At 38.8% G+C, this 20,620-nt stretch overlaps 1 protein-coding gene across 2 annotated transcripts in view; it reads left to right on the top strand.

Annotated features, from left to right (window-relative positions):
• The window catches only part of PTER (phosphotriesterase related), a 62,560-nt gene that overhangs the window by 26,320 nt on the left and 15,620 nt on the right, over positions 1 to 20,620 (top strand). For both annotated transcript variants that reach the window (XM_004425335.3, XM_087420788.1), the window contains exons 2-3: positions 8,326 to 8,793; positions 10,398 to 10,663. In XM_004425335.3, the coding sequence (XP_004425392.1) occupies positions 8,362 to 8,793; positions 10,398 to 10,663 (698 nt within the window). In that variant the 5' untranslated portion in view covers positions 8,326 to 8,361. The remainder of the gene's footprint in view (positions 1 to 8,325; positions 8,794 to 10,397; positions 10,664 to 20,620) is intronic.

The following is a 20,620-nucleotide window of genomic DNA, read 5'->3' as shown; positions in this document are numbered from 1 at the left end:
TGATACAAGTAGATTGCAAAGTAAAAGTGAAAACTTAAAAAAAAAAAGATGCAGTAAGTCATGAAGTTGATGAAAGTGATATTGGAGAAATGCTAAACTATATACAACACCAAATGAGGATGTGACAGAGTAATAGTCCAAGAGGAGAAATTGGGATGGATTAGGTCAGGATAAATGCTTCCAAAGAGACTGAGTTGTAAGCCAGCCCTGATGGCCTAATGGTTCAAGTTCGGTGCGCTCCACTTCAGCCTGGGTTCGGTTCCCAGGTGCAGACTTACACCACCTGTCTGTCAGTAGCCACGCTGTGGCAGTGGCTCACATAGAACTAGAAGGACTTACAACTAGAATATACAACTATGTACTGGGGCCTTGGGGAGGGGGAAAAAAAACAGAGAGGAAGATTGGCAACAGATGTTAGCTCAGGGCGAATCTTTCCCAGCAAAAAAAATAAAAGAGAGAGAATGAGTTGCAATAACTGGTTAATAGAGGACCTCAGTAAAAACAATAAAGTCTTCAGAAATATTTTTGCAAAAATAATAAATAATAATAAAATTTTTCATCACTGGGGTGCAAAAGTCAAGTAAAGGATGTCATATCACATAATTTTGTCATAAAAATTATACCCCCTGCCCCCCAGATCCACCATTCAATTAATTCTTCATTCTAAGAATTAGGACATATTTATAATTATGACTTTTTAAATAACATTTATTTTATTTTTCTAATTTGAAATATTAATCAAGTCCTTTAAATATGACTTCTTAGTCAATGTTGGTCTCTGTATATTTTGGTTATTATTGCTGTGTAACAAACCACCCCCAAAACATAGGTTTCAAACTATCATTTTGTTATCTCCCATCATTCTGTGGGTTGGCCAGACTCTGCTGGATTGGCTGCAGCTGGGCCTGTAGTCTTGTGGGATCTTGGCTGGGTTAGAATCTTCAAGATGACTCACTCACTTACCTGGTACCTTCATAGGGACAGCCACAAGGCTGAGCTCAGTGGGGACCCTGGTGTGAGCAGGGGCTTCTCTCTGTCTCCATGTAGTCTTAGGGCCTCTCCTCCTCCACGTGGGGAAGACAGCCAGACTTCTTACATTACAGCTCAAGGTTCCCCACAGCACAGAAGCAGACGCTCCTTCTAAAGATTTGGGTCCCAAGCTGGCATAGCGTCACTTCTGCCACATTCTATTGGCTAAAGCGAATCACAAGCCAGCTTAGGTTCGGCATGGACGGGGGCTGCCCAAGGATGTGAATGTTGGAAGGCACGGATCACTGAAAGCCACCTATGGAGGCCAGCTAACAGGCTGTATTAAGCGAATTCATTTAAAACGGCATTTCCAGGACCAGTTACTCACGGATAATGAGGACCTCCTCTCGCTGTAATCACTTCAGCGTGTCATTTCCAAAAGCCTAATGAGTTGTGATGTCAATTGCAACAGTCAATCTGCTTTTAACAATCACAGGCCTCCAGTAAAGGAATTCATTTATAAGCAAATTAGAGCCTCAGTTTGATTCATAAACTTCAGTGCTGAACCTTGTCATTAGTTTTTTTAAAGAACAAGTCTAGGTTCATTTGCTTGAGGATACCAAGCAAATATTTGGAAAGTCATTCAAAATTTAGCATAATAATTCCAAACAAATATATGGGTCTTATAATTTAGGTGGTGCTTTTAGGTATCATCTTATTTGCTTTTAATTTCAAATCTTGTGCAGTAGGTCAGGCAGATATGATTCCAGGTTTCAAGTGAGACAGTGAACTCATCGTAAGCTTTTAAATTTTCCACAATCACACACCTAGGAAACGCTGGAGCCAGGACTCCAAATTCAGGGTTCTTTCAAACCACCCATCCCTCCTAGAGTTCTCTTTTATACTTAGAAGGATCTGCAACTGAAATTCATTCGTTCTGTCTCTCTCTCCATGTATGTGTATGGATGTATTCACAGGTATATAAAATATACATTTTAAAATCCATTCTTAAGGTACAGCCTTCATTGGTAGTTCATTAATGAAATTGATAGTTGATGAATGAAATTCATTCATTCTCTCTCTCGTTACATGTATATGTATGCATGTATGTACATGTATATAAAATAGACATTTTAAAAACTGTTCTTAGAGTACTGCCTTCATGTATAGTTAATGATCTACAGAAAGTCAATAATATCCATTCCAAGTTCAAGTTATCATGGAACCATGGACGTCATCAGGAAGTCATCTGGTCCAACCCCTCATTTCACAGAGGAGCAAACAGGCTCAGAGTGGTTAAGTTACTTGCCCAAAGTCACACAGCTGTTCAGTGGAAGAGCCAAGAGCTCTGGACTCTGAACCTACTGTTCTTCCAACTAAACAAGTCACCTCGAGAATAGCCTTCCAAATGAAATTGTGTGAGGAATATAGATATTTTATATGTTTAAAATATCAATTTGTGGGGCTGGCCCAGTGGTGTAGTGGTTAAGCTCATGCACTCTGCTTCAGCAGCCCGGGTTCACAGGTTCAGATCCTGGGCATGGACCCACACGCCGCTCATCAAGCCACGCTGTGGCGGCGTCCCACATACAAAACAGAGGAAGATGGGCACAGATGTTAGCCCAGGGCCAATCTTCCTCAGCAAAAAAATAAATAAATAAAATCAATATGTGATTTGCCAGGAATCAAAAGTAGCACAGATCTTAAGCTCTGTAATGACTAAACACAGTTAAGGACCCACTGTGCAGTTTGCTCAAAATATTGTTTCTGGAAGACAACCTGTTGCTAGGAATCCATGGAAGAGAAAATTCCTTCTATAAAAAGCCGAGAACTAACTTCAACTTGGAGAGATCTTTATGAAGAAACATAAGTTAAACTGCTGTATCCAGCCACGTGGTATATGTTTCACTTCCAGGCCTATATGCTAGTAGTAAATCAAAAATTTTACATCAAACATCTCATAGCACTGAGTGTGGAACCTTCCCCTGAGAATGAGAAGGGCTGAGATGAGCTAGATCTGGTTTTCAAAGGAAGAAAACCATACAGGTCAGTTCTACAGGTAGCGTTTCAACAACGTTACATTTGTCCCAACTCTGGATGTTACTATAAGCAGTGAGTAATGATGTTGCACTTTGACCTGAGTAGAGATACTGGGTTTTTCCTCGTCCCCTCCTCTCTCCCTCCCTTACCTCTCCCTCTCTTCCTTTCTTCTATTAAGGAGAAAATATTTTCAGTTTGTTGACTAAACAGGTAACAAATTCCAGAAGCCAGTAGTACTATTGACCAAAGTTGTAGTGTGTGTGACTTGAAGACTGACCAGTTAGCACGTGTTGGACTGAAGAGTCAGTTAAGCCCCAAGCCGGCTCCCTTCAGTTGAGTGGCCCAATGTGATGTCTGACTTTAACAAGCACTTGACTGAAGTGACCTCTCAGTTTAGATGAACTGTTCACTTCTAGGAGGGCAGGACAGGGAAGGCCTGAGCTGACCCAGAGGAGGGGACCTTTCCCAGGCAGCCCTGTCTGAATGCCTTTTTCCAGGAGTGTCACTTCCTGGGTACATCTCTGCCACCATCTTCATATTTGTTCTTGGAATTTGGAAATATCCCCAGATTGTCCCTCTTGCTTCCTTAGTCAAATAGAAAAAAAAAAAAAACTTGGAAATGAAATTTATCATTTTCCTCTGAATGCAAGATAGAAGCTGCTCATTTATATCTCAGAGTGGTTTTGTTTTATTTACGTCACAGTTTGAAGAACTTGCTGGGTCCCATTATTGCTCTCTGTAGTCAAGTGGTCGGATTTCTTTCTCTTTATTCAGGCGTGGTTATTGATTTTTTGACAGTGTTTAATATGAAAAGTTCTAAATCTCCATGCAGTAGAGCCATTTAACCGTAAATATCTGGGGAAGTGGACGTGCGGTGATGTGTGCTAGGAGGAAATCGTGTGTCACCACTGTTCAGCCACCAGACCGATGCTATTTAAGACACGTCACAGGTTTGAACCTGCACATGATGGAGGTATTGAAACAAGCTTTAAAAAATATTGTGTGGTTTTTAAACTATTTTGGTCACAAATCAAATGTCAGCTTTTAAGTGCAGTGTTTATAGAGTACGGCCGCTCTGTGATATAAGCCATAAAAAATGGGAGTGCCCACTCATTTTCCCCAGACAGCACTTTCTTCTCAGGAGCCCATTTATTTGGGGGATACTTTTATAGCACCAGCAAGTCCCATTAGAAACGTTCATCTGCTCTACCTCTATGTTTCTGCTTTCTCACCATCTCACTGGTGTCACCTCAGACCAGGCCACCATCTGATTTTTTCCAGATTCTCTCAACACCCTGCTGTTCTCTTTGCAGGCTCACTGGCCCCCTCCTATCCATACTCCACATGGCTGCCAGGTTATTCAGTTCATATCTCCTGCATAAAACTGTGAAATGCCTTCCTACTTTTTATCAGGGTTTGATCAGGGAAAGAAAACAGCTATAAGTGAAACGGAACCAGGGATTTATTATAGGGATTAGAATTTACACAGTTGCTGGAGAAGTGAACTGAAAATCAGTTCACCAAACATCAACTTGCCAATTTGACCATTGCTTCTAAAATTGTAAATTGAGTACCTTCAACCAGATCTAAGAGCAGGTGCAGCAGAGGCAGGGCAGGAAAAGGGCATATGTCTATGAAATAGGGAGCATTGCATTTAAGAGAAATTCCACTCATTCAAATGTCAAATATTCAGAGTTCTAGAAGTCCTACCCTCTGAAATGTGAAGTGTAACTGAAATGGATATTCAACTTAGGTGGACAGAAAAATCTTAACTATAATGGGCAGGATGAAATAGCTGTGGCAAAAATCTCAGTCAAACTAAACTAGAATTGCCCCTAGAATGCCCACCCACCACCAAATCACCAATAATTCAGCAAATTTGCTATATATTTGAAAAAAGTTAATTTATGCGTCTATTTTCAAAAAAGACAAATCTTACATATTGTCTCTGGTTTCCAGCTCAGTGCTGTAGTATTGTTCTCTGATTCTCTTCTTTTGTCGTTTTTTCCCTTTAAAGTTCAATGTCTTAATTTTGATTCTATATCCGTTGAAATGAGAAGGATCGTTTCCTCTGACCAGGCTGTAATAGTAACTGCAGACTACCCTCAGTCTCTCAACTGCTCAGATTTCACATCTGAAGTACAACAAAGCTTTTCGCAAATGTGTTTATAGCTCCGGCTATCTCTTCTCCCACTACCTTCTGTGCGGGTATGTGCAACGCGGAAGCTTCCTGTGGATGCTCTGCAAAATGCCTTAAGCCTGCCTTCTGTGTTGGGGGTTACTCCTGTCTGCACGGTTGTGCACTGAACCTCTCACTCTCTGTGACTTTCCTCCTTGTTCTGTGAACTCTCATCTCTATGGTGGAAGGTCGTTAATAGCCCTTCACCTCTATACTGAGAAGAGAACAACTTCCAGGCTGAGTGTAGACCGAAAAGGGATTCCTTCGCTGTGCAGGAACCGTGAATTCCACACACATATTTTATCCCACTAAAAGACACATTCCAGCTTAGAGCAGTGTTGGCTGCAGTTTGTTCTTTAATCTTTTCTTATCCTTTAAGTATGGGTGACATTGTGTATGATCATAGGAAACACCAACTAGTTCTGCCTGAGAGCGTTAAGAGGAATTTCCCAGAAGAGATGACATTTCTTAAGTGATTTTTTTTTCACGAAGACTCACAGCTTGAGAGCTTGAAACTTACCAACATTGATCTTTCAAATCTGTATCAATTAAATATGCAGTTTGGTACTTTTCTGGTATAAGTGATAGTGCTTGATCAATTTATCCAAGTTTCTGGCCCCCCAGTGACTCTCTAGAATCACCTCAGTAGGACCATCAGCCAGAGGAAGGAAAGAGCAAATGAACCCATATGGAAGATTGAATCTATTATTAATGGTACTCTAATTTCATCAACTGAAGGAACCAGCTACATATTCCTTGCTTTCAGTCACAAGGAATAAGGCATGGAACAGTGAGTTCTTCAACATCATCAATGAAAAATAATGCCCTGTGTAGTGACTGGCAGCTACACAGTGATTCTCTAAACAGATGCCATCTTCTTTCGTCATGGCCGCCATGTGAATTATTTAGATGTTGGAAGTGTGGCTTGCAGAAGAGCACTATCAAAAAAAAAAAAAATGAGAGGCCATGCTAGCCATAAGTGCTCAAGTTCTTTGTCAAACAGTCTAAGTCAATCTTTTATGCATTGCATTGTGGGCCAGTACAGTCATCCCTCAGTATCTGCGGGGGATTGGTTCCAGGACTGCCAGAGATACCAAAATCCGCAGATGTTCAAATCCCTCATATAAAATGGATAGTATTTGCATATAACCTATGCACATCCTCCTATATACTCTAAGTCATCTTTAGATTACTTATAATGCCTAATCCGATGTAAATGTTGTGTAAATAGTTGTTATACTGTATTGTTTAGGGAATAATGACAAGAAAAAAGTCTGTATACATTCAGTACAGATGCAACCCCTGTGAGCCTTTCGATCTGCAGTTGGTTGAATCCACAGATGCGAAACCCCTGGATATGGAGGGCCGACTGTATATATCAAATACCTGAGTTCCAGATAATTACAGTGGCTTGATGTAAATTAGCCTATAGCTCAGTACTCCCTTTTCTCTGATGCTGATCGGTTTTCACCTTGTTTTATGTATGCACTAGACCCATTATGAGTTTGTCCTATACCCACTGCTCCCTCTCATGATCTCCTCCCTAATCAACCACTTCCTCTGCAAAGAAATTACTTAGGAAATACATCATAGTTCCCAGAACTAGCATAGTAAAGCTACTATTTTTTGAACATGAGCTATGTGCCAAACACATTTACAAGTCTTTTTACCTGTGGTCTCAAATTTAGTTTAATTCTTATGACAGCCTATGAAACATGCATTATTATTTTAATGTGCAGATGAGAAAATTGATGCTCAGAAAGTCAGAGAGGGCCTTCAAAGGGATGTGGGGAAAAATGATTTCAGAATGTCTTTTAAAGGGACAATTTGAGAGCTTCAAAAGACACTCTCTTTTACTCACTTCCCAGTCCATTTTTTTCACCGTCCTCGGAGTGTGTCTGGCTAGTGCTCTGTGGGGAACACCCTTTCTGACCACGGTTTTGCTCACATGCTTGTGTTTGCCTCTTCCAGTAGTGCCTTTACTTTGCAAGTGACATCCCTTCATTTAGGAAATGTACTTTCAAATGGAAGCACTAGAATTGGGGTTCTTGCCATCAGTGATAGAAACTTGGTGAATACTTGATTTGTGTTCCAAATGAAAGTGAACAGCTAAACAGAGAGATATTTCCTCTTTTTAGAGACAGCAGATTTCAGTTTCAATAAATCCTAGTCACTTCCATTATGGCTAAGAACTTTTGCTTTTGCATATACTTTTTTTTTTTTGGTGAGGAAGATCAGCCTTGAGCTAACATCCGTGCCAATCCTCCTCTGCTTTGTATGTGGGTCACCACTTCAGGATGGCTGACGAGTGGTGTAGGTCCATGCCTGGGATCTGAACCCGAAAACTCGGGCTGCCGAAGTGGAGTGCTGAACTTAACCACTATGCCACGAGTCAGCCTGCTTTTGCGTATTTTTAAAGTGTATTTCTGACTGTGTGCCATCGACAAAATAAAACATCTAGAGTAGAGAGGTTTGTTTGTTTCTGTTTTTGTTTTTTCATTAGTAAGCCTAGGTGTGCTCTCCCCAGTTATTTTTTGGGAAATAATCTGTGAAATCCTCAAGGTCAGAGATTTTGTCTTCTGCCTCTTTATAGCTCCATTTCTGGCACATGGTGGACCTTCCACAGAAGTTTGTCCAGTTGGACAGTGAATGAGTAGTGGAATGATCCGTAGCCACAGCGTATTTAATTTGGCTGAAAAATGACAAATGAAACAGTTCTGATACATGGCTGGTTTTGATATGTTATTGATTATGAAGAGTTTTTTTCCATGGAGATTATTGTTAAATTATCCAAGGAAGTATAGCTATGACTAATGAGATAATATTAAGCAGAAAAAAAATGTGAACTGGATATCAAGAAATATTTCTAGGAGATGAGTTTGGGATTAAATCAGGCAGCGGAGTCCCAGTGGAAGTGGTTGAGGGACATTTAACACCATGCATGTCGCTTAGAGCTGCAGTGAACTTAAGCAATTTACAAGGGACAGACTCTGACTTTGGCAGGATTATAAGAGAGATCGTATCTCTAGTTTCATTGATTCTCTTTCTTACACGAGTCTACGTTCACAGCCTCACATCCCCTATGGACAGAATTTATGTGCGTGTTAAATTTTCTGATATAGTTTTCTTTTTTCCAGAAAGCACTCTTTTTAGGTCTCCCGGTGACGTCAGAAATGTCTTCCTTAAGTGGGAAAGTCCAAACCGTCCTGGGCCTTGTGGAGCCAAGTGAACTGGGCCGCACTCTGACCCATGAACATTTGACAATGACCTTTGACTGCTCTTACTACCCACCTCCTCCCTCTCATGAAGCTACCTCTAAGGAACCTATTATGATGAAAAATTTATTTTGGATTCAGAAAAACCCTTATTCCCATAAAGAGAATCTTCAATTGAATCAGGAGACAGAAGCCATAAAGGAAGAATTGTTGTATTTTAAAGCCAAAGGCGGAGGAGGCTTGGTGGAGAACACAACCACCGGGATCAGCCGAGATGTGCAGACTTTGAAGTGGCTTGCGGAAGAGACTGGCATCCATATCATATCCGGAGCTGGGTTTTATGTGGATGCAACTCACTCTTCAGAGACCAGAGCCATGTCAGTGGAGCAGGTAAAACGCCCTAAGGTCTTTGACAATATTCGTGTATAATTTCAGAATAGCCAGAACGTCAGAGTTGGATTATCCCTACGTGTCATCTACATTTGGAAATGTCATTGGCTCAGAGGTAGCTGGGCATGCTACAGAAATCTGCTAGCTAGCAAAGACATCTGCCAATTGAGACCCAAATTAGGAACATTTCACTTCGTAAAGAGAAACCGTCGAGGAAGGAGATCCTAATGCACTGCTCACCGAAAAACCCGTGCTAATACTCAGATTTGTATATATCGTATCTATGCTCAGTAGTAGTGCCCCAGTGTGTTTGTAAACCTCGATTTTCCATTATAGGCTTCAGTTATGCAACCTCGATTTTCTTTCTGGATTTTATAATAACCAGCAATAAAAATTCACTGTAGGGTGAAACTTGGCAGGCAGAGACTTGGCACATTTGCGGATATGTTTCCTTCTCCTTTTACGAACCAGGAGGGGTGGAAGAAAATCCATTCCCCTGTGTTTGTCATAAATATGATCTTAAGCAAGAATGGGCAGGAGGAAGTAAATCTTTCATGGACAAAAAGAGAGCATAAGCTGCGAGCTTTTTTTGCACGTGTTTATGCTCTTTCTATACATACATGTATGTATTTATATGCGTTTATTCATACGTGTATATATTCATATGTATCTACCATTGCCTGTTTGATGGGCGTAGACTGTCAGCTACAGTCTTTGCAAAGTTGACCTTTGAAGTACTTTGTATTTCAAAATTTTATCTGCGTTATTTTCCAGTTAGGCCTTTCCCTTTTTATATATTTATATTATTTGTAGAGTATCCGATGTCAGGGATTACACATTCTTCCAACCACTCTTATCAGTAAATATAAATATGAATCAAAAAGTATAATATTAGTATTGTGTGCTGTGGATTTGCTATGCCGTATAGGGTAAAGGACAGAATAAATAAGGGAGAATTAAAGAATTCCTTGAAAGGGCTGGCCCCATGGCATAGTGGATAAGTTCAGTACGCTCCACTTTGGTGGCCCAGGTTCGCGGGTTCAGATCCCGAGCACGGACCTACACTACACATCAGCCATGCCGTGGCGGTGACCCACATACAAAATAGAGGAAGACTGGCACAGGTGTTAGTTCAGGGATAATCTTCCTCAAGCAAAAAAAGAGGAAGATTGGCAACAGACGTTAGCTCAGGGCAAATCTTCCTCACCAAGAAAAAAAAAATTATTTTATTCAATTGACGTAGATTCAAGGGCAGTCTTTCTATGTCCTAGATGCTCCTCAGGTTAAATTATAGATTTTTTTCTCAATCTGAATGTACTTTCATTAAGTCACTTTTTTCCCCTATGGTGACTTTCTTAAGTCCATGAATTTCTTGTTAAATAAACACAGTAAGATATTATTAAATCTTTCATTTAGAATAACTTGTTGAATTTGAGATTTGGCCAGCAAAATGCCTTTCTCATTGGCCAGTATTAATGGAATGAATGATGAATACATTTTTTAAAGAATGAATGCCTAAACAAATAAATTCATTCACATACTGTGGCAACTCTATGTTACAATTCCACAGTCTGTAAAATATTTGCATTCTCACTCTTCCTTAGCTTACTGATGTCCTCATTAATGAAATTCTCCATGGAGCCGATGGAACCAGTATCAAGTGTGGTGTTATTGGGGAAATTGGTTGCTCCTGGCCTCTGACCGAGAGTGAAAGAAAGGTTCTTCAGGCAACCGCTCATGCTCAGGCTCAGCTTGGCTGTCCTGTTATCGTTCATCCTGGAAGGAATGCAAGTGCACCATTTCAGATTATTCGAGTGTTGCAAGAAGCAGGAGCAGATATCTCCAGAACGGTTATGTCACACCTTGATAGGTAAGCAGAATATCTATAAATTACTGCAAACCATCAGATGATTATGGCTGATCAAATAAATAAAGTCATCAGGTCAATCAAATACTAATCACCTAGAGAAAACCACTAGCTACTTGGAAGATAGTAATTATAAAGTGTTACAGTAAACATTAATAAAAGTCAATGCCGCCATTTTTCTGTCTGTCCCCACTCTATGTCAGAGAGTATCCTAGGTATTTTGCATGAGTCATTTCTTTTAATTTACTTAATCCTTCATAACCCTTCAGAGTAGGTGTCACTGTTTACTTCACTTCTTTGTTTCAGGGTCTGACATCACAGTAGCTGCCAGTTCCACATACTCAGTATTTGCTCGTAGTTAGAGTGATAAATTTATCTGCAAATATAAAGGGAAGGGAAAGCGAATGGTTTCACCCTGAAGAAAACCACAAATATTAATGTTCAAGTTTGCTGTTGTGACTGGTGGTTTGAATCATCTGAATTTTGGGAAATGCAATTATAAAAAATAATAGTAATAGGTATATTATTTGTTTGATGGTATTGTCTTAGTTCCCTATGGCAACTGTAACAAATAATAAGAATCTGGGTGACTTAAAACTATAGAAATTTATTTTCTCACAGTTCTGGAGGCCAGAAGTCTGAAATTAGGTGTTGGCAGGGCTGCATTTGCTCCAAAGGCTCTGGGGGAGACTCCTTCCTTCCTTCTTCCATTGTCTAGTTGTTCCAGGCATTCCTTAGCTTGTGGCTGCATAACTTCAGTTTCTGCCACTGTCTTCACATGGCTTCCTCCTGTCTGTCTGTGTCTTCTCCTCCTTTTTTTTTTTTCTTCATTATTTTTGTGCGTGTGTGAGGAAGATCAGCCCTGAGCTAACATCCGATGCCAATCCTCCTCCTTTTGCTGAGGAAGATTGACCTTTGGCTAACATCCATGCCCATCTTCCTCTACTTTATATGGGACGCCACCACAGCATGGCTTGACAAGCGGGCCATCGTCCACACTCGGGATCTGACTGCGAACCTCAGGCTGCCGAAGCAGAGTGCTCGAACCTAACCACTATGCCACAGGGCTGGACCCTCTTTTGTTTCTTATAAGGACGCTTGTCATTAGATTTAACGCCCACTCAGATAATCCAGAATGATCTCATCTCAAGATCCTTAATTAGATCTATAAGACCCTTTTCCCAAATAGAGTCACTTCCAGAGGTTCAGAGGGATAAAACATGGACATGTCTTTTTGGGGTCCACTGCTCAACCCCCTACACATTATATAGTTGGGTAGGGGTCAGCAAAATAGTTGACTAAATATATAGATGTTGGCTGCGGTTAATTTTATGAAGAAGCCTAACAGTGTTGCAAAGGCTAGACATTAGCCTTTAGATTGAATTGATTAAGGAATTAACACAGTACAAATAAGTCTAATAATACATTGCAGTTACTTCTATCTTGCATATTGGAATAAAGCCATATTAACAGACTGATAAATCCTCATCATCATACCTGACATTCTACGATTTAACAAACTAATGATCCTACAGAATGTATTGATAACATGCTTCTACTTAATAAAAATATTGTAAAATCCTATGCAGAAAAAATAAAACAAGTTATAATTGTGGCAGAACAGAGAAGCCAGTTATTAATGGGGAAACTGAGTAACATCAAGGTAAAGGAAATTCTCCTGGCAACTGGGTTGGCATCAAGAGCAGTACTTGGCTATCTTCTGGAATCTTCTGGTTGTACTGATAAAATAGAGGGGTGCTCCTAGATGCTGCATCGTAGTATGATGAATAGAATCTTTGGACCCAGATATACCTACTTGTAAATCTTGACTCTACTATTTGCCTTGAGATCTTGGGTACTTTCATTTGAATTTAAAATAACATATTTAATAATGTTACTCTGTATGATATAGAATACATGTAACATATGTAACATCGTTAATCAAGAAGGATGATTTTTAAATACTTTTTAAGAGTGTGAAGTAGGTCATACATACAAATGAGTAGAGATAATACATATTTTTAAATTTTATAAATATTTCTTAGGTTCTTGAAAATACTGTATTCAGCTGTTATTATATAAATGCTTTATACATGTCCATTAGACTACAGTTGTTAATCATATTGTTTAAATATTCTATATTTCTACTGAGTTTTTGAGTGCTCAGTCTATTGGTTACTAAGAGAATATGTTAAAATCCATCATGGTGGACTTTTAGTTTCTGATTGTACATATTTCAATCTTTTTCTTTATGTATATATATTTTTTTTTGGGGGGGGTGGAAGATCAGCCTTGAGCTAACATCTGTTGCCAATCCTCCTCTTTTTTTTGCTGAGGAAGATTGGCCCTGAGCTAACATCTTTGCCCATCCTCCTCTATTTTATATGTGGGATGCCTGCTACAGCCTGGCTCAATGAAGGGTGCGCAGGTCTGTGCCCGGGATCCAAACCTACAAACCCTGGGCTGCCGAAGCAGAGCGTGCAAACTTAACCACTATGCCACCACGCTGGCCCCTCTTTATGTATTTTGAAGCTATGTTATCACATGCATACAAGTTGTTATATCTTTCTGGTGAATTGAAACTTATATCAACATATACTGAACTGCTTTATCTCTAGTAATTCGTGTAGTGCTTTTTGTTTTAAATGCTGTTTTATCTGATATTAATGTGACCATACCAATCTTTTTATGTTAGTCTTTATAATTTAGATGTGTCTTATATAAGGAGCATGTGGCTGGGTTTTGGGTTTTAGCCAGTCAGACAGTCCCTTCTTTTATATGAAAAATTCAGTTTATTTACACTGACTATTTACATTGACTATGTTTACATTGATATAACTTGTTCCACTTTTTCTTTTTGTCATAGTTCTTGTTATCCTTTCTTGATTTCTTATATTGATTTTTTTCACCTCCTTATTCTATTTTTCCCCTTTAATTCTTTGGAAGGTATATATACTATTTCTATTCTATTAGTGGTCATAATAGAAAATTTAAAATGTATATTGATGATATCAAAATTTAAATATAATAAATATTTTTACCATCCTTCCTAGTAATACAAGGACCTTAGAACCCTTTAACATCAGTCACTCACCATCTGTTATATGCTATTTTTTCCAGGATGTTGTGTCTGCATGATTTTTTTTTTAATCTTAGTGATTAGACATTATTTTATTTTATTTTTTTTGTGAAGAGATCAGCCCTGTGCTAACATCTGCCAATCCTCCTCCTTTTTTGCTGAGGAAGACTGGCCCTAGGCTAACATCCGTGCCCATCTTCCTCTACTTTGTATGGAATGCTGCCACAGCATGGCTTGCCAAGCAGTGCGTCAGTGCGCGCCCCGGATCCAAACTGGCGAACCCCGGGCCGCAGCAGTGGAGCACGTGCACTTAATGGCTTGGGCCACCGGGCTGGCCCCAGACACTATTTTATTACTATAAAACATATAAATGGTCTGTGTTTCTGTTTGCTATTTTCTTTGCTCACCATTCCCTCTTACATCTTAGATCTTTATCCTTGATTTTTTTTAGGTACATCACTTGAAGTTCCTTTAGTGCAGATCTGTTTTGGTAATAAATGCTTAGATTTTATGTATCTGAAAATGACTTTATTCCTTCATTCATAAGAGATAATTTAATAGAAGAGATAATTTATAATAATTAATTACAATAGATAGTTCTATTTAGAAGTTATTTTTTTCTAAGCCCTTTAAAGATATTCCTTTCAACTGACATACATTGGTGCTGTGGATAAATCAGCTGAAACTAATTGTGCTTCCTTTGATGTAATATGCCTTTTTTTCTGACTACTTTTAATATCTTTGTCTCTGGTATTCTGTATTTTCACTATGATCTATCTCAGTGTGAATTTCTTTTAATTGTGTTTGCTTGGGATTCCTGGATGTGAGGATGTGTCTTTCCTTGTTTCTGGAAAACTGTAGCCATTGTCTCTTCAAATATTGCTTCACCCACATTTTCTTTATTATTTGCATCATGAACTCCAATTTTATATATGTAGGCTCTTATTGCCTGTCCTCCATGTATCTTAACATCTCCTTCATATTTCCATCCATTTGCATCTTTGAGCCGTAATTTCTTCAGTTCTATTTTCCTATTTACTACTTCTCTCTCCAGCAGAATCAGTCTGTTGCCTAGCCTATTAATTTGGTTTATAATATTAAGAACTATAATTTTTTAACATTTCTATAAGTTCTACTTGGTTACTTTTCAAATCTGCTTGGTTAATTTTGATAATTTCCTTGTCCTTCAACATATTTTCAATTCAATCTTTAAAAAAATATTAAGCATACAATGTTTACCTTGTAATTAAATAAATCCAATTTCTACTGTCTTTTTTACTCTAATTTTACAGTTTGTTGGTTCCTCTGGGTCTCATTCACGTGAGCTTATTTCCTTGTATTTAAAAAAATTTTTTTTATTCTGATGTTAGATTCCTTGGAAATTATGAGTCCTGAGTTGGGATTTTTTTTCCTATTTGTTTGTTTTGTTTGTTTCTTATAGGCAGTTAGAGGGCAGTACCAACCTGAGATTACTTTAAACTAAATTTTTAAAAATTAAAAACTTTTAATTGTGGTAAAATACACATAACATAAAATTTACCATCTTACCACTTTTAAGTGTACAGTTCAGTAGTAAGTACATTCACAGTGTTGTGCAACCAATGCCCAGAACTCTTTTCATCTTGCAAAACAGAACCTCTATACCCATTAAACAACAACTCCCCATTCTGCCTCCCCTTAGCCCGTGGTAACCACCCTCCTACTGTCTCTCCATGAATTTGACTACTCTAGGTACCTCATATGAGTGGAATGATACAGTGTGTGTCTTTTTGTGACTTCTTAAACTAAACTTTTGACTTGAGGGGTTAGAACCACCCTGGTGCTATGAATTCTGGCCCTAAACTCAGTGAGTGCAGGCTTGTGGTTATGGATTCTCAGGAGAGACGTTTTTCTCAACCTGCCTCCCTTGCACGGGAAGACAAGACTGAAAAAGACATATAATCTGCAAAGACTCCCTCTGCAGGCCCAGTTTTTACCTAGTCCCTCCACATGGGTGTTGTCTTTGGGTGACAGGGGCGCTCCCTTTACGTGCTGGTGGAGGCTGTGTCTCCATTTTATCTCCTGCCCCATTCAGGCCCCAGCTCTGCCTCACTTGGCCCATTAAAAACCCCCAGGCAAATGCTAGCTCTAGATCTCCTCTTCCTCCTCATTTTCTCTGCCCTGTTGTTGTTTCTGCCCCCTGAGGAGGTCCTTTACTTTCCCAACAGCTTTACCAAGCATTTAAAAATATGATTTTTTTCCCTTTCATTTTATTCAGTATTTTACATGTACTATGCTGGAAAGGTTTTCTGTGAATGTTTAGTCTGCCATACTACTTGAACTGGCTCACGATGATTCTTAAAGAAGAATCTCTCTAACTCTATCTGTTTACAGTTAGACATGTCAGTAAATCAGAAAATTATGTTGGCATTAGTAGAAAATGTTTTGTTGGAAATTGTGAAATAAATCTTAACTCCTAGCACAGTAGGACATCCTTGCTCATAAAATCAAATATATATATGTATATTCCTTGCTCATAAAATCAACATATATATATAGGTATACATATGTATATGTATGCATACACATATGTATATGTATTTTCTTTTAAACAGTAAAGCTACGTTATCTGATTTTCATTGGCTGCCGTTTCAGTGCCTCCCTCTAGAATGGCTCAGAATGGAGAGGTTGACCTAACATCAGACAAACTCAGAGCATCCTAGAAAATCCTGTGACCATTTCTAGAGCAGCCACCCATTCTGTACCTATATTAGGGATTATTCAGGGTTCCAGTGCCTAAAAAAGAAATACATAGAAGTCTGAACATTTCAGTGGAGAGGCAGCTGCGGGAAATGGCTTTAGAACAAGTAGTGCATTTGGAAAAACAAACCAAATAAAGTAACAGAAAAAAAAGTAATCAGGGAGGCAGATGCAGGCAACTTGAGCTTTTTGATGTGACTGTTCACAGCAAGACAGTTGCCCGGCTGAAGTTTGACGAGGTCAGCCTTTCACAGATGCTCTGAGGTCTGCTGGGTTGCACACACAATCTGATCTGTACTGAAAGGGCAAGGACTTCAGCTTTTCTAATGGGGACAAATCACAAGAGGGCATGTGTTTCATGAAACAAAATGCACAGACGACACAAAAAAAGAAGAGCATCCTGAAAACAAGGCCTCCAAAAAAAAAAAAAAAAAAAACAGAAAATCATTTCAGTTCTCCCACCTTGCCTTTTTAGGCGCAAAAGAGAAGGTTCTGGACCCATCGGCTGTTGGGATGGGGAGGTAGCAAGTCAAGGCACTGGCTCTGCCCTGAGGCCCCTTTTAGAACACCGGGCTCTCCAGCAGGACTGATGCTCAGCTTTGACTTCCTGTAAAATTGTTCATTTATCCTCTTAAAGGTAGGATTTCTAGTATTTGAGAATACAAAATAAAATATTCCAGGATGTCCACAATCACATTGATGCAAGTAAATATTTTTGAAGGTATATAAATCATCACTAGCATTCATGCATAAGGCATTTTGCCTTAAAATACATCGTACACACACGCACACACGCACACACAACAACAAAACTGCTATATGCCTATCCAAAAGGAGCAGTTGGGACCCTGAGAGGGAAGAGTTAACAAATGGCCATCACCTTAGGACACCTCTGAACCACACTGTTGTCATGTGACCATGTGTGCCGTGCTTAAGGTCATTTACCTGGAGATAACAGCCTGACAAGATAAATCTGCTTCTGTGTCTAGGCCCTCCCCTAACCATCTGTTCTCCTTAAGAAATACGGGCCTGTGGAAGCACTTCTTGACTGCCGTGAAGTTAACCCTAGAGAACATCGTAGGGGGCTGCCCTTGACAGTTATAGCCACCCAAAGTCAACATTTATTGGAAAATCACACCAGCACTTAAGTGTTCCTGTTTCGGCTTTTAATCTACAGAGGCTTTATGCCTTTTAATCATTTATTATAATTTTGCTACCTGTTAAAACTCCATCCACATTTCCAGGCGGCATATAATCACAGCACTGCCTCCACCCCGGGTCTAACACGGGGCATATGCGATTGAAAAAGACACCGCATGGGTAGTCTTTTTGCCGTTCATCTCCAAGGAAGGTGTATCCGTATTGTACTATAGAGTAGCCGAAAGTATTTTTATGATCACACGATTCTTTCATTACCAAGGAAAGTTGGGTAAAATAACAGGGCTGAAAGGTATGTGGGTACTAACTCTTTACAGATTAAACTTTGAGCCCCCGGGAAAGCAATAGACAGGTGCTATGCCTCAATCTTTTTTCTACGTGGCTATCTATTGAACAAACCAAAGGGCTTTGATGGAAATCCAGAGCCTAGAGTCTGATTAGGGGCACAATGATAATTAAGTGCAGAAAATGGCACATCTCTCTCTTTGAACACTGCTCCCTGTGGAAGGTGGAGGAATTTGACCCAAGAGTTTCTGCAACAGGCGATCGACTAACAATGCATTTCTTTCTCTTTATCCCTGATTATTCATGCCAAACTCGCCCACCACTCCAAGGACACAAATTTGATACATTTTTTTTCATGCACTTAATTAGATGAAGTAAATGAGTGGAATATCACTTCATTCATTCATTTATTTAACAAATAATTATTGAGTGCCTAATTACCATATACCAGACACTGGGATGTAGCAGGGAGCAAGACCCATTTTCTGCCTTCAAAATGATTATTTAATTATAATTTATTATTAATTATAATTATTTTTTTTAATAAATTATAATTATTTAATTATAATTTAATTATAATTATGGTGACTTTTAACCTTAAGGTTGTCTTTATAAAGCCACAAAAAATAATTTTCTGGAATCCTTGGAACTGTGCACTTTTAATTCCTATGAATACTAGTGAATTAATGTGAAACCATTCAAAAACAATTTCAGGCAAATGTTTGGCAAACTGAAATTGAGCAAAACATCTTTATATATTTAGTAGTATGGTAGCAGTTTTAAAAAAGAACAATTGGAATGTTATGCACATGAAACGGTTTATAACATTTAGAATCCTGTGTGTACGATGCTGTATTTCTTAACAGTTTATTATTAGGGTTATGTATATGCATGCATTATGTGCACAATGTATAGTATACAATGAGAAGAATGGGTGTGCATTGTATAGTATATACATACATATATATATAGTATAGTATATACGTTGTGTACGTTATATATAATACAGACAACTTATTTAGTTATATGGGCTCAGAACTAAAGAAATTAGTTCAGGCAACAAAGTAGAGGCCTGATAAGCAAGTGAAAACTTTTAAAAGATAATATTTACTAATAACACTTCCCTTTTTCCATTTACTAATGTCCACTGACATTTCTTCTGTTATTACTATGTAGATGATAGGAAAATATAAGAAATTTTAGATGCTTTTAAAAATTAGATGCTTTTCAACAAGTCATCATGGCCTGTTTAAAAGGACTTTAAATTTTACATAAAAGTCTACGCTGGTTTGTAGCGAGTACTCACTGACACAGAAACACAAACCTTGAATATATTTCAGGTTGAAATTGTGTGATGACATTGACAGCAGCTATTTCTTTCATTAAGGCAATGTATATTCTTTTTTTTTTTTTTTAAAGATTTTATTTGTTTATTTATTTTTTCCCCCAAAGCCCCAGTAGATAGTTGTATGTCATAGCTGCACATCCTTCTAGTTGCTGTATGTGGGACGTGGCCCCAGCATGGCCTGAGAAGCGGTGCGTCGGTGTGCGCCCGGGATCCGAACCCGGGCCGCCAGCAGTGGAGCGCGCGCACTCAACCGCTGAGCCACAGGGCGGCCCAAGGCAATGTATATTCTACGTCTGCATGGGACAATGGAGAAATAGGGGTGCTGGGGTCACATTGCCTAATTCTAGTTCTGCGTGACCTTGTTGCATGACCTTGAGTAAGTCACTTAAACCTCCAAATCTTTTGCTCATCTGTCAAAAGCGGTTAAGAAAAATTATTTTTAACCTTTAAAGTGTTATGCAAATTTCCCCCCATTATTGTTTATCATGAATTTCCTTTCACTGCAGGACCTATTGAAAATGAAATAGAAAATCCAGACAAACATTTAACAAACTGAAATATAGCAAAGCTCTTCAATATACATAAATAGTGCCAAATAAAATACAATTAAGTTATGCTGGTAATTGATATTTGCTGAATATCCCAAATTGCTCTCTTTAACAGAGACATTTGGGCCGACCAGCCCAATGTCAGGGCAAAGGAAGGCGCTGGCCATGTAGTCTCTCTAGCACATTATACTCACCAAAACCTTCCACTAGTAATTTTTTTCTTCTAAAGCAATTTTTCATGACTCTGACACCATTCCCATGAAATGTGACATTTTAACAAATAGGATTGCCATGTCTATGAGATTTATCTTCACTCTCTTCAATACCATCATTCCTTGAACTGTGTATTGCCTTACATGAAAAACGCAACCTCTTTTGTGCTGTGTGGCAGCTGGAAAGTTCATATGGTAAAAAGCCCTTCCTAGGGTGTATAAACTGTGAAATGTATTTAAAAATAAAGTTTTAATTACATTTCGCAATTCGGAGCCAACTTCTGGTGTAAGTCTTATTTAAACAAGGGTTTTTCTCTCTTGCAGCCATCTGTTCCTTTTGCTTAAGCCTACACTGAAGTCATAATATTGAAAGTGTGACATCATTCCTTCCTGTGATGTCATTAAACATCTGGTGTGGACCCAAGGAGTCAGAGAACTGAATAATGCAGGAAGAAGATGCTGTTCAAATATAGATAATGGGGAATAAAATAAATACGTGGCAATCTGAATTATTTTTCTATTGTTTTTCATTCCCAATTATTTTCTAATATTTAAAGACTTCCATAAAAGTAATGCCTTGATGAAGAGTCC

The sequence above is a fragment of the Ceratotherium simum genome, chromosome 32, assembly GCF_057802395.1.
Source record: "Ceratotherium simum simum isolate JZ-2026a chromosome 32, ASM5780239v1, whole genome shotgun sequence".
NCBI classification, from domain to species: Eukaryota; Metazoa; Chordata; class Mammalia; order Perissodactyla; family Rhinocerotidae; genus Ceratotherium; species Ceratotherium simum.
The sequence above is the reverse complement of the archived record's forward strand: the minus strand, read 5'-3'. Positions and strand labels throughout refer to the sequence as shown.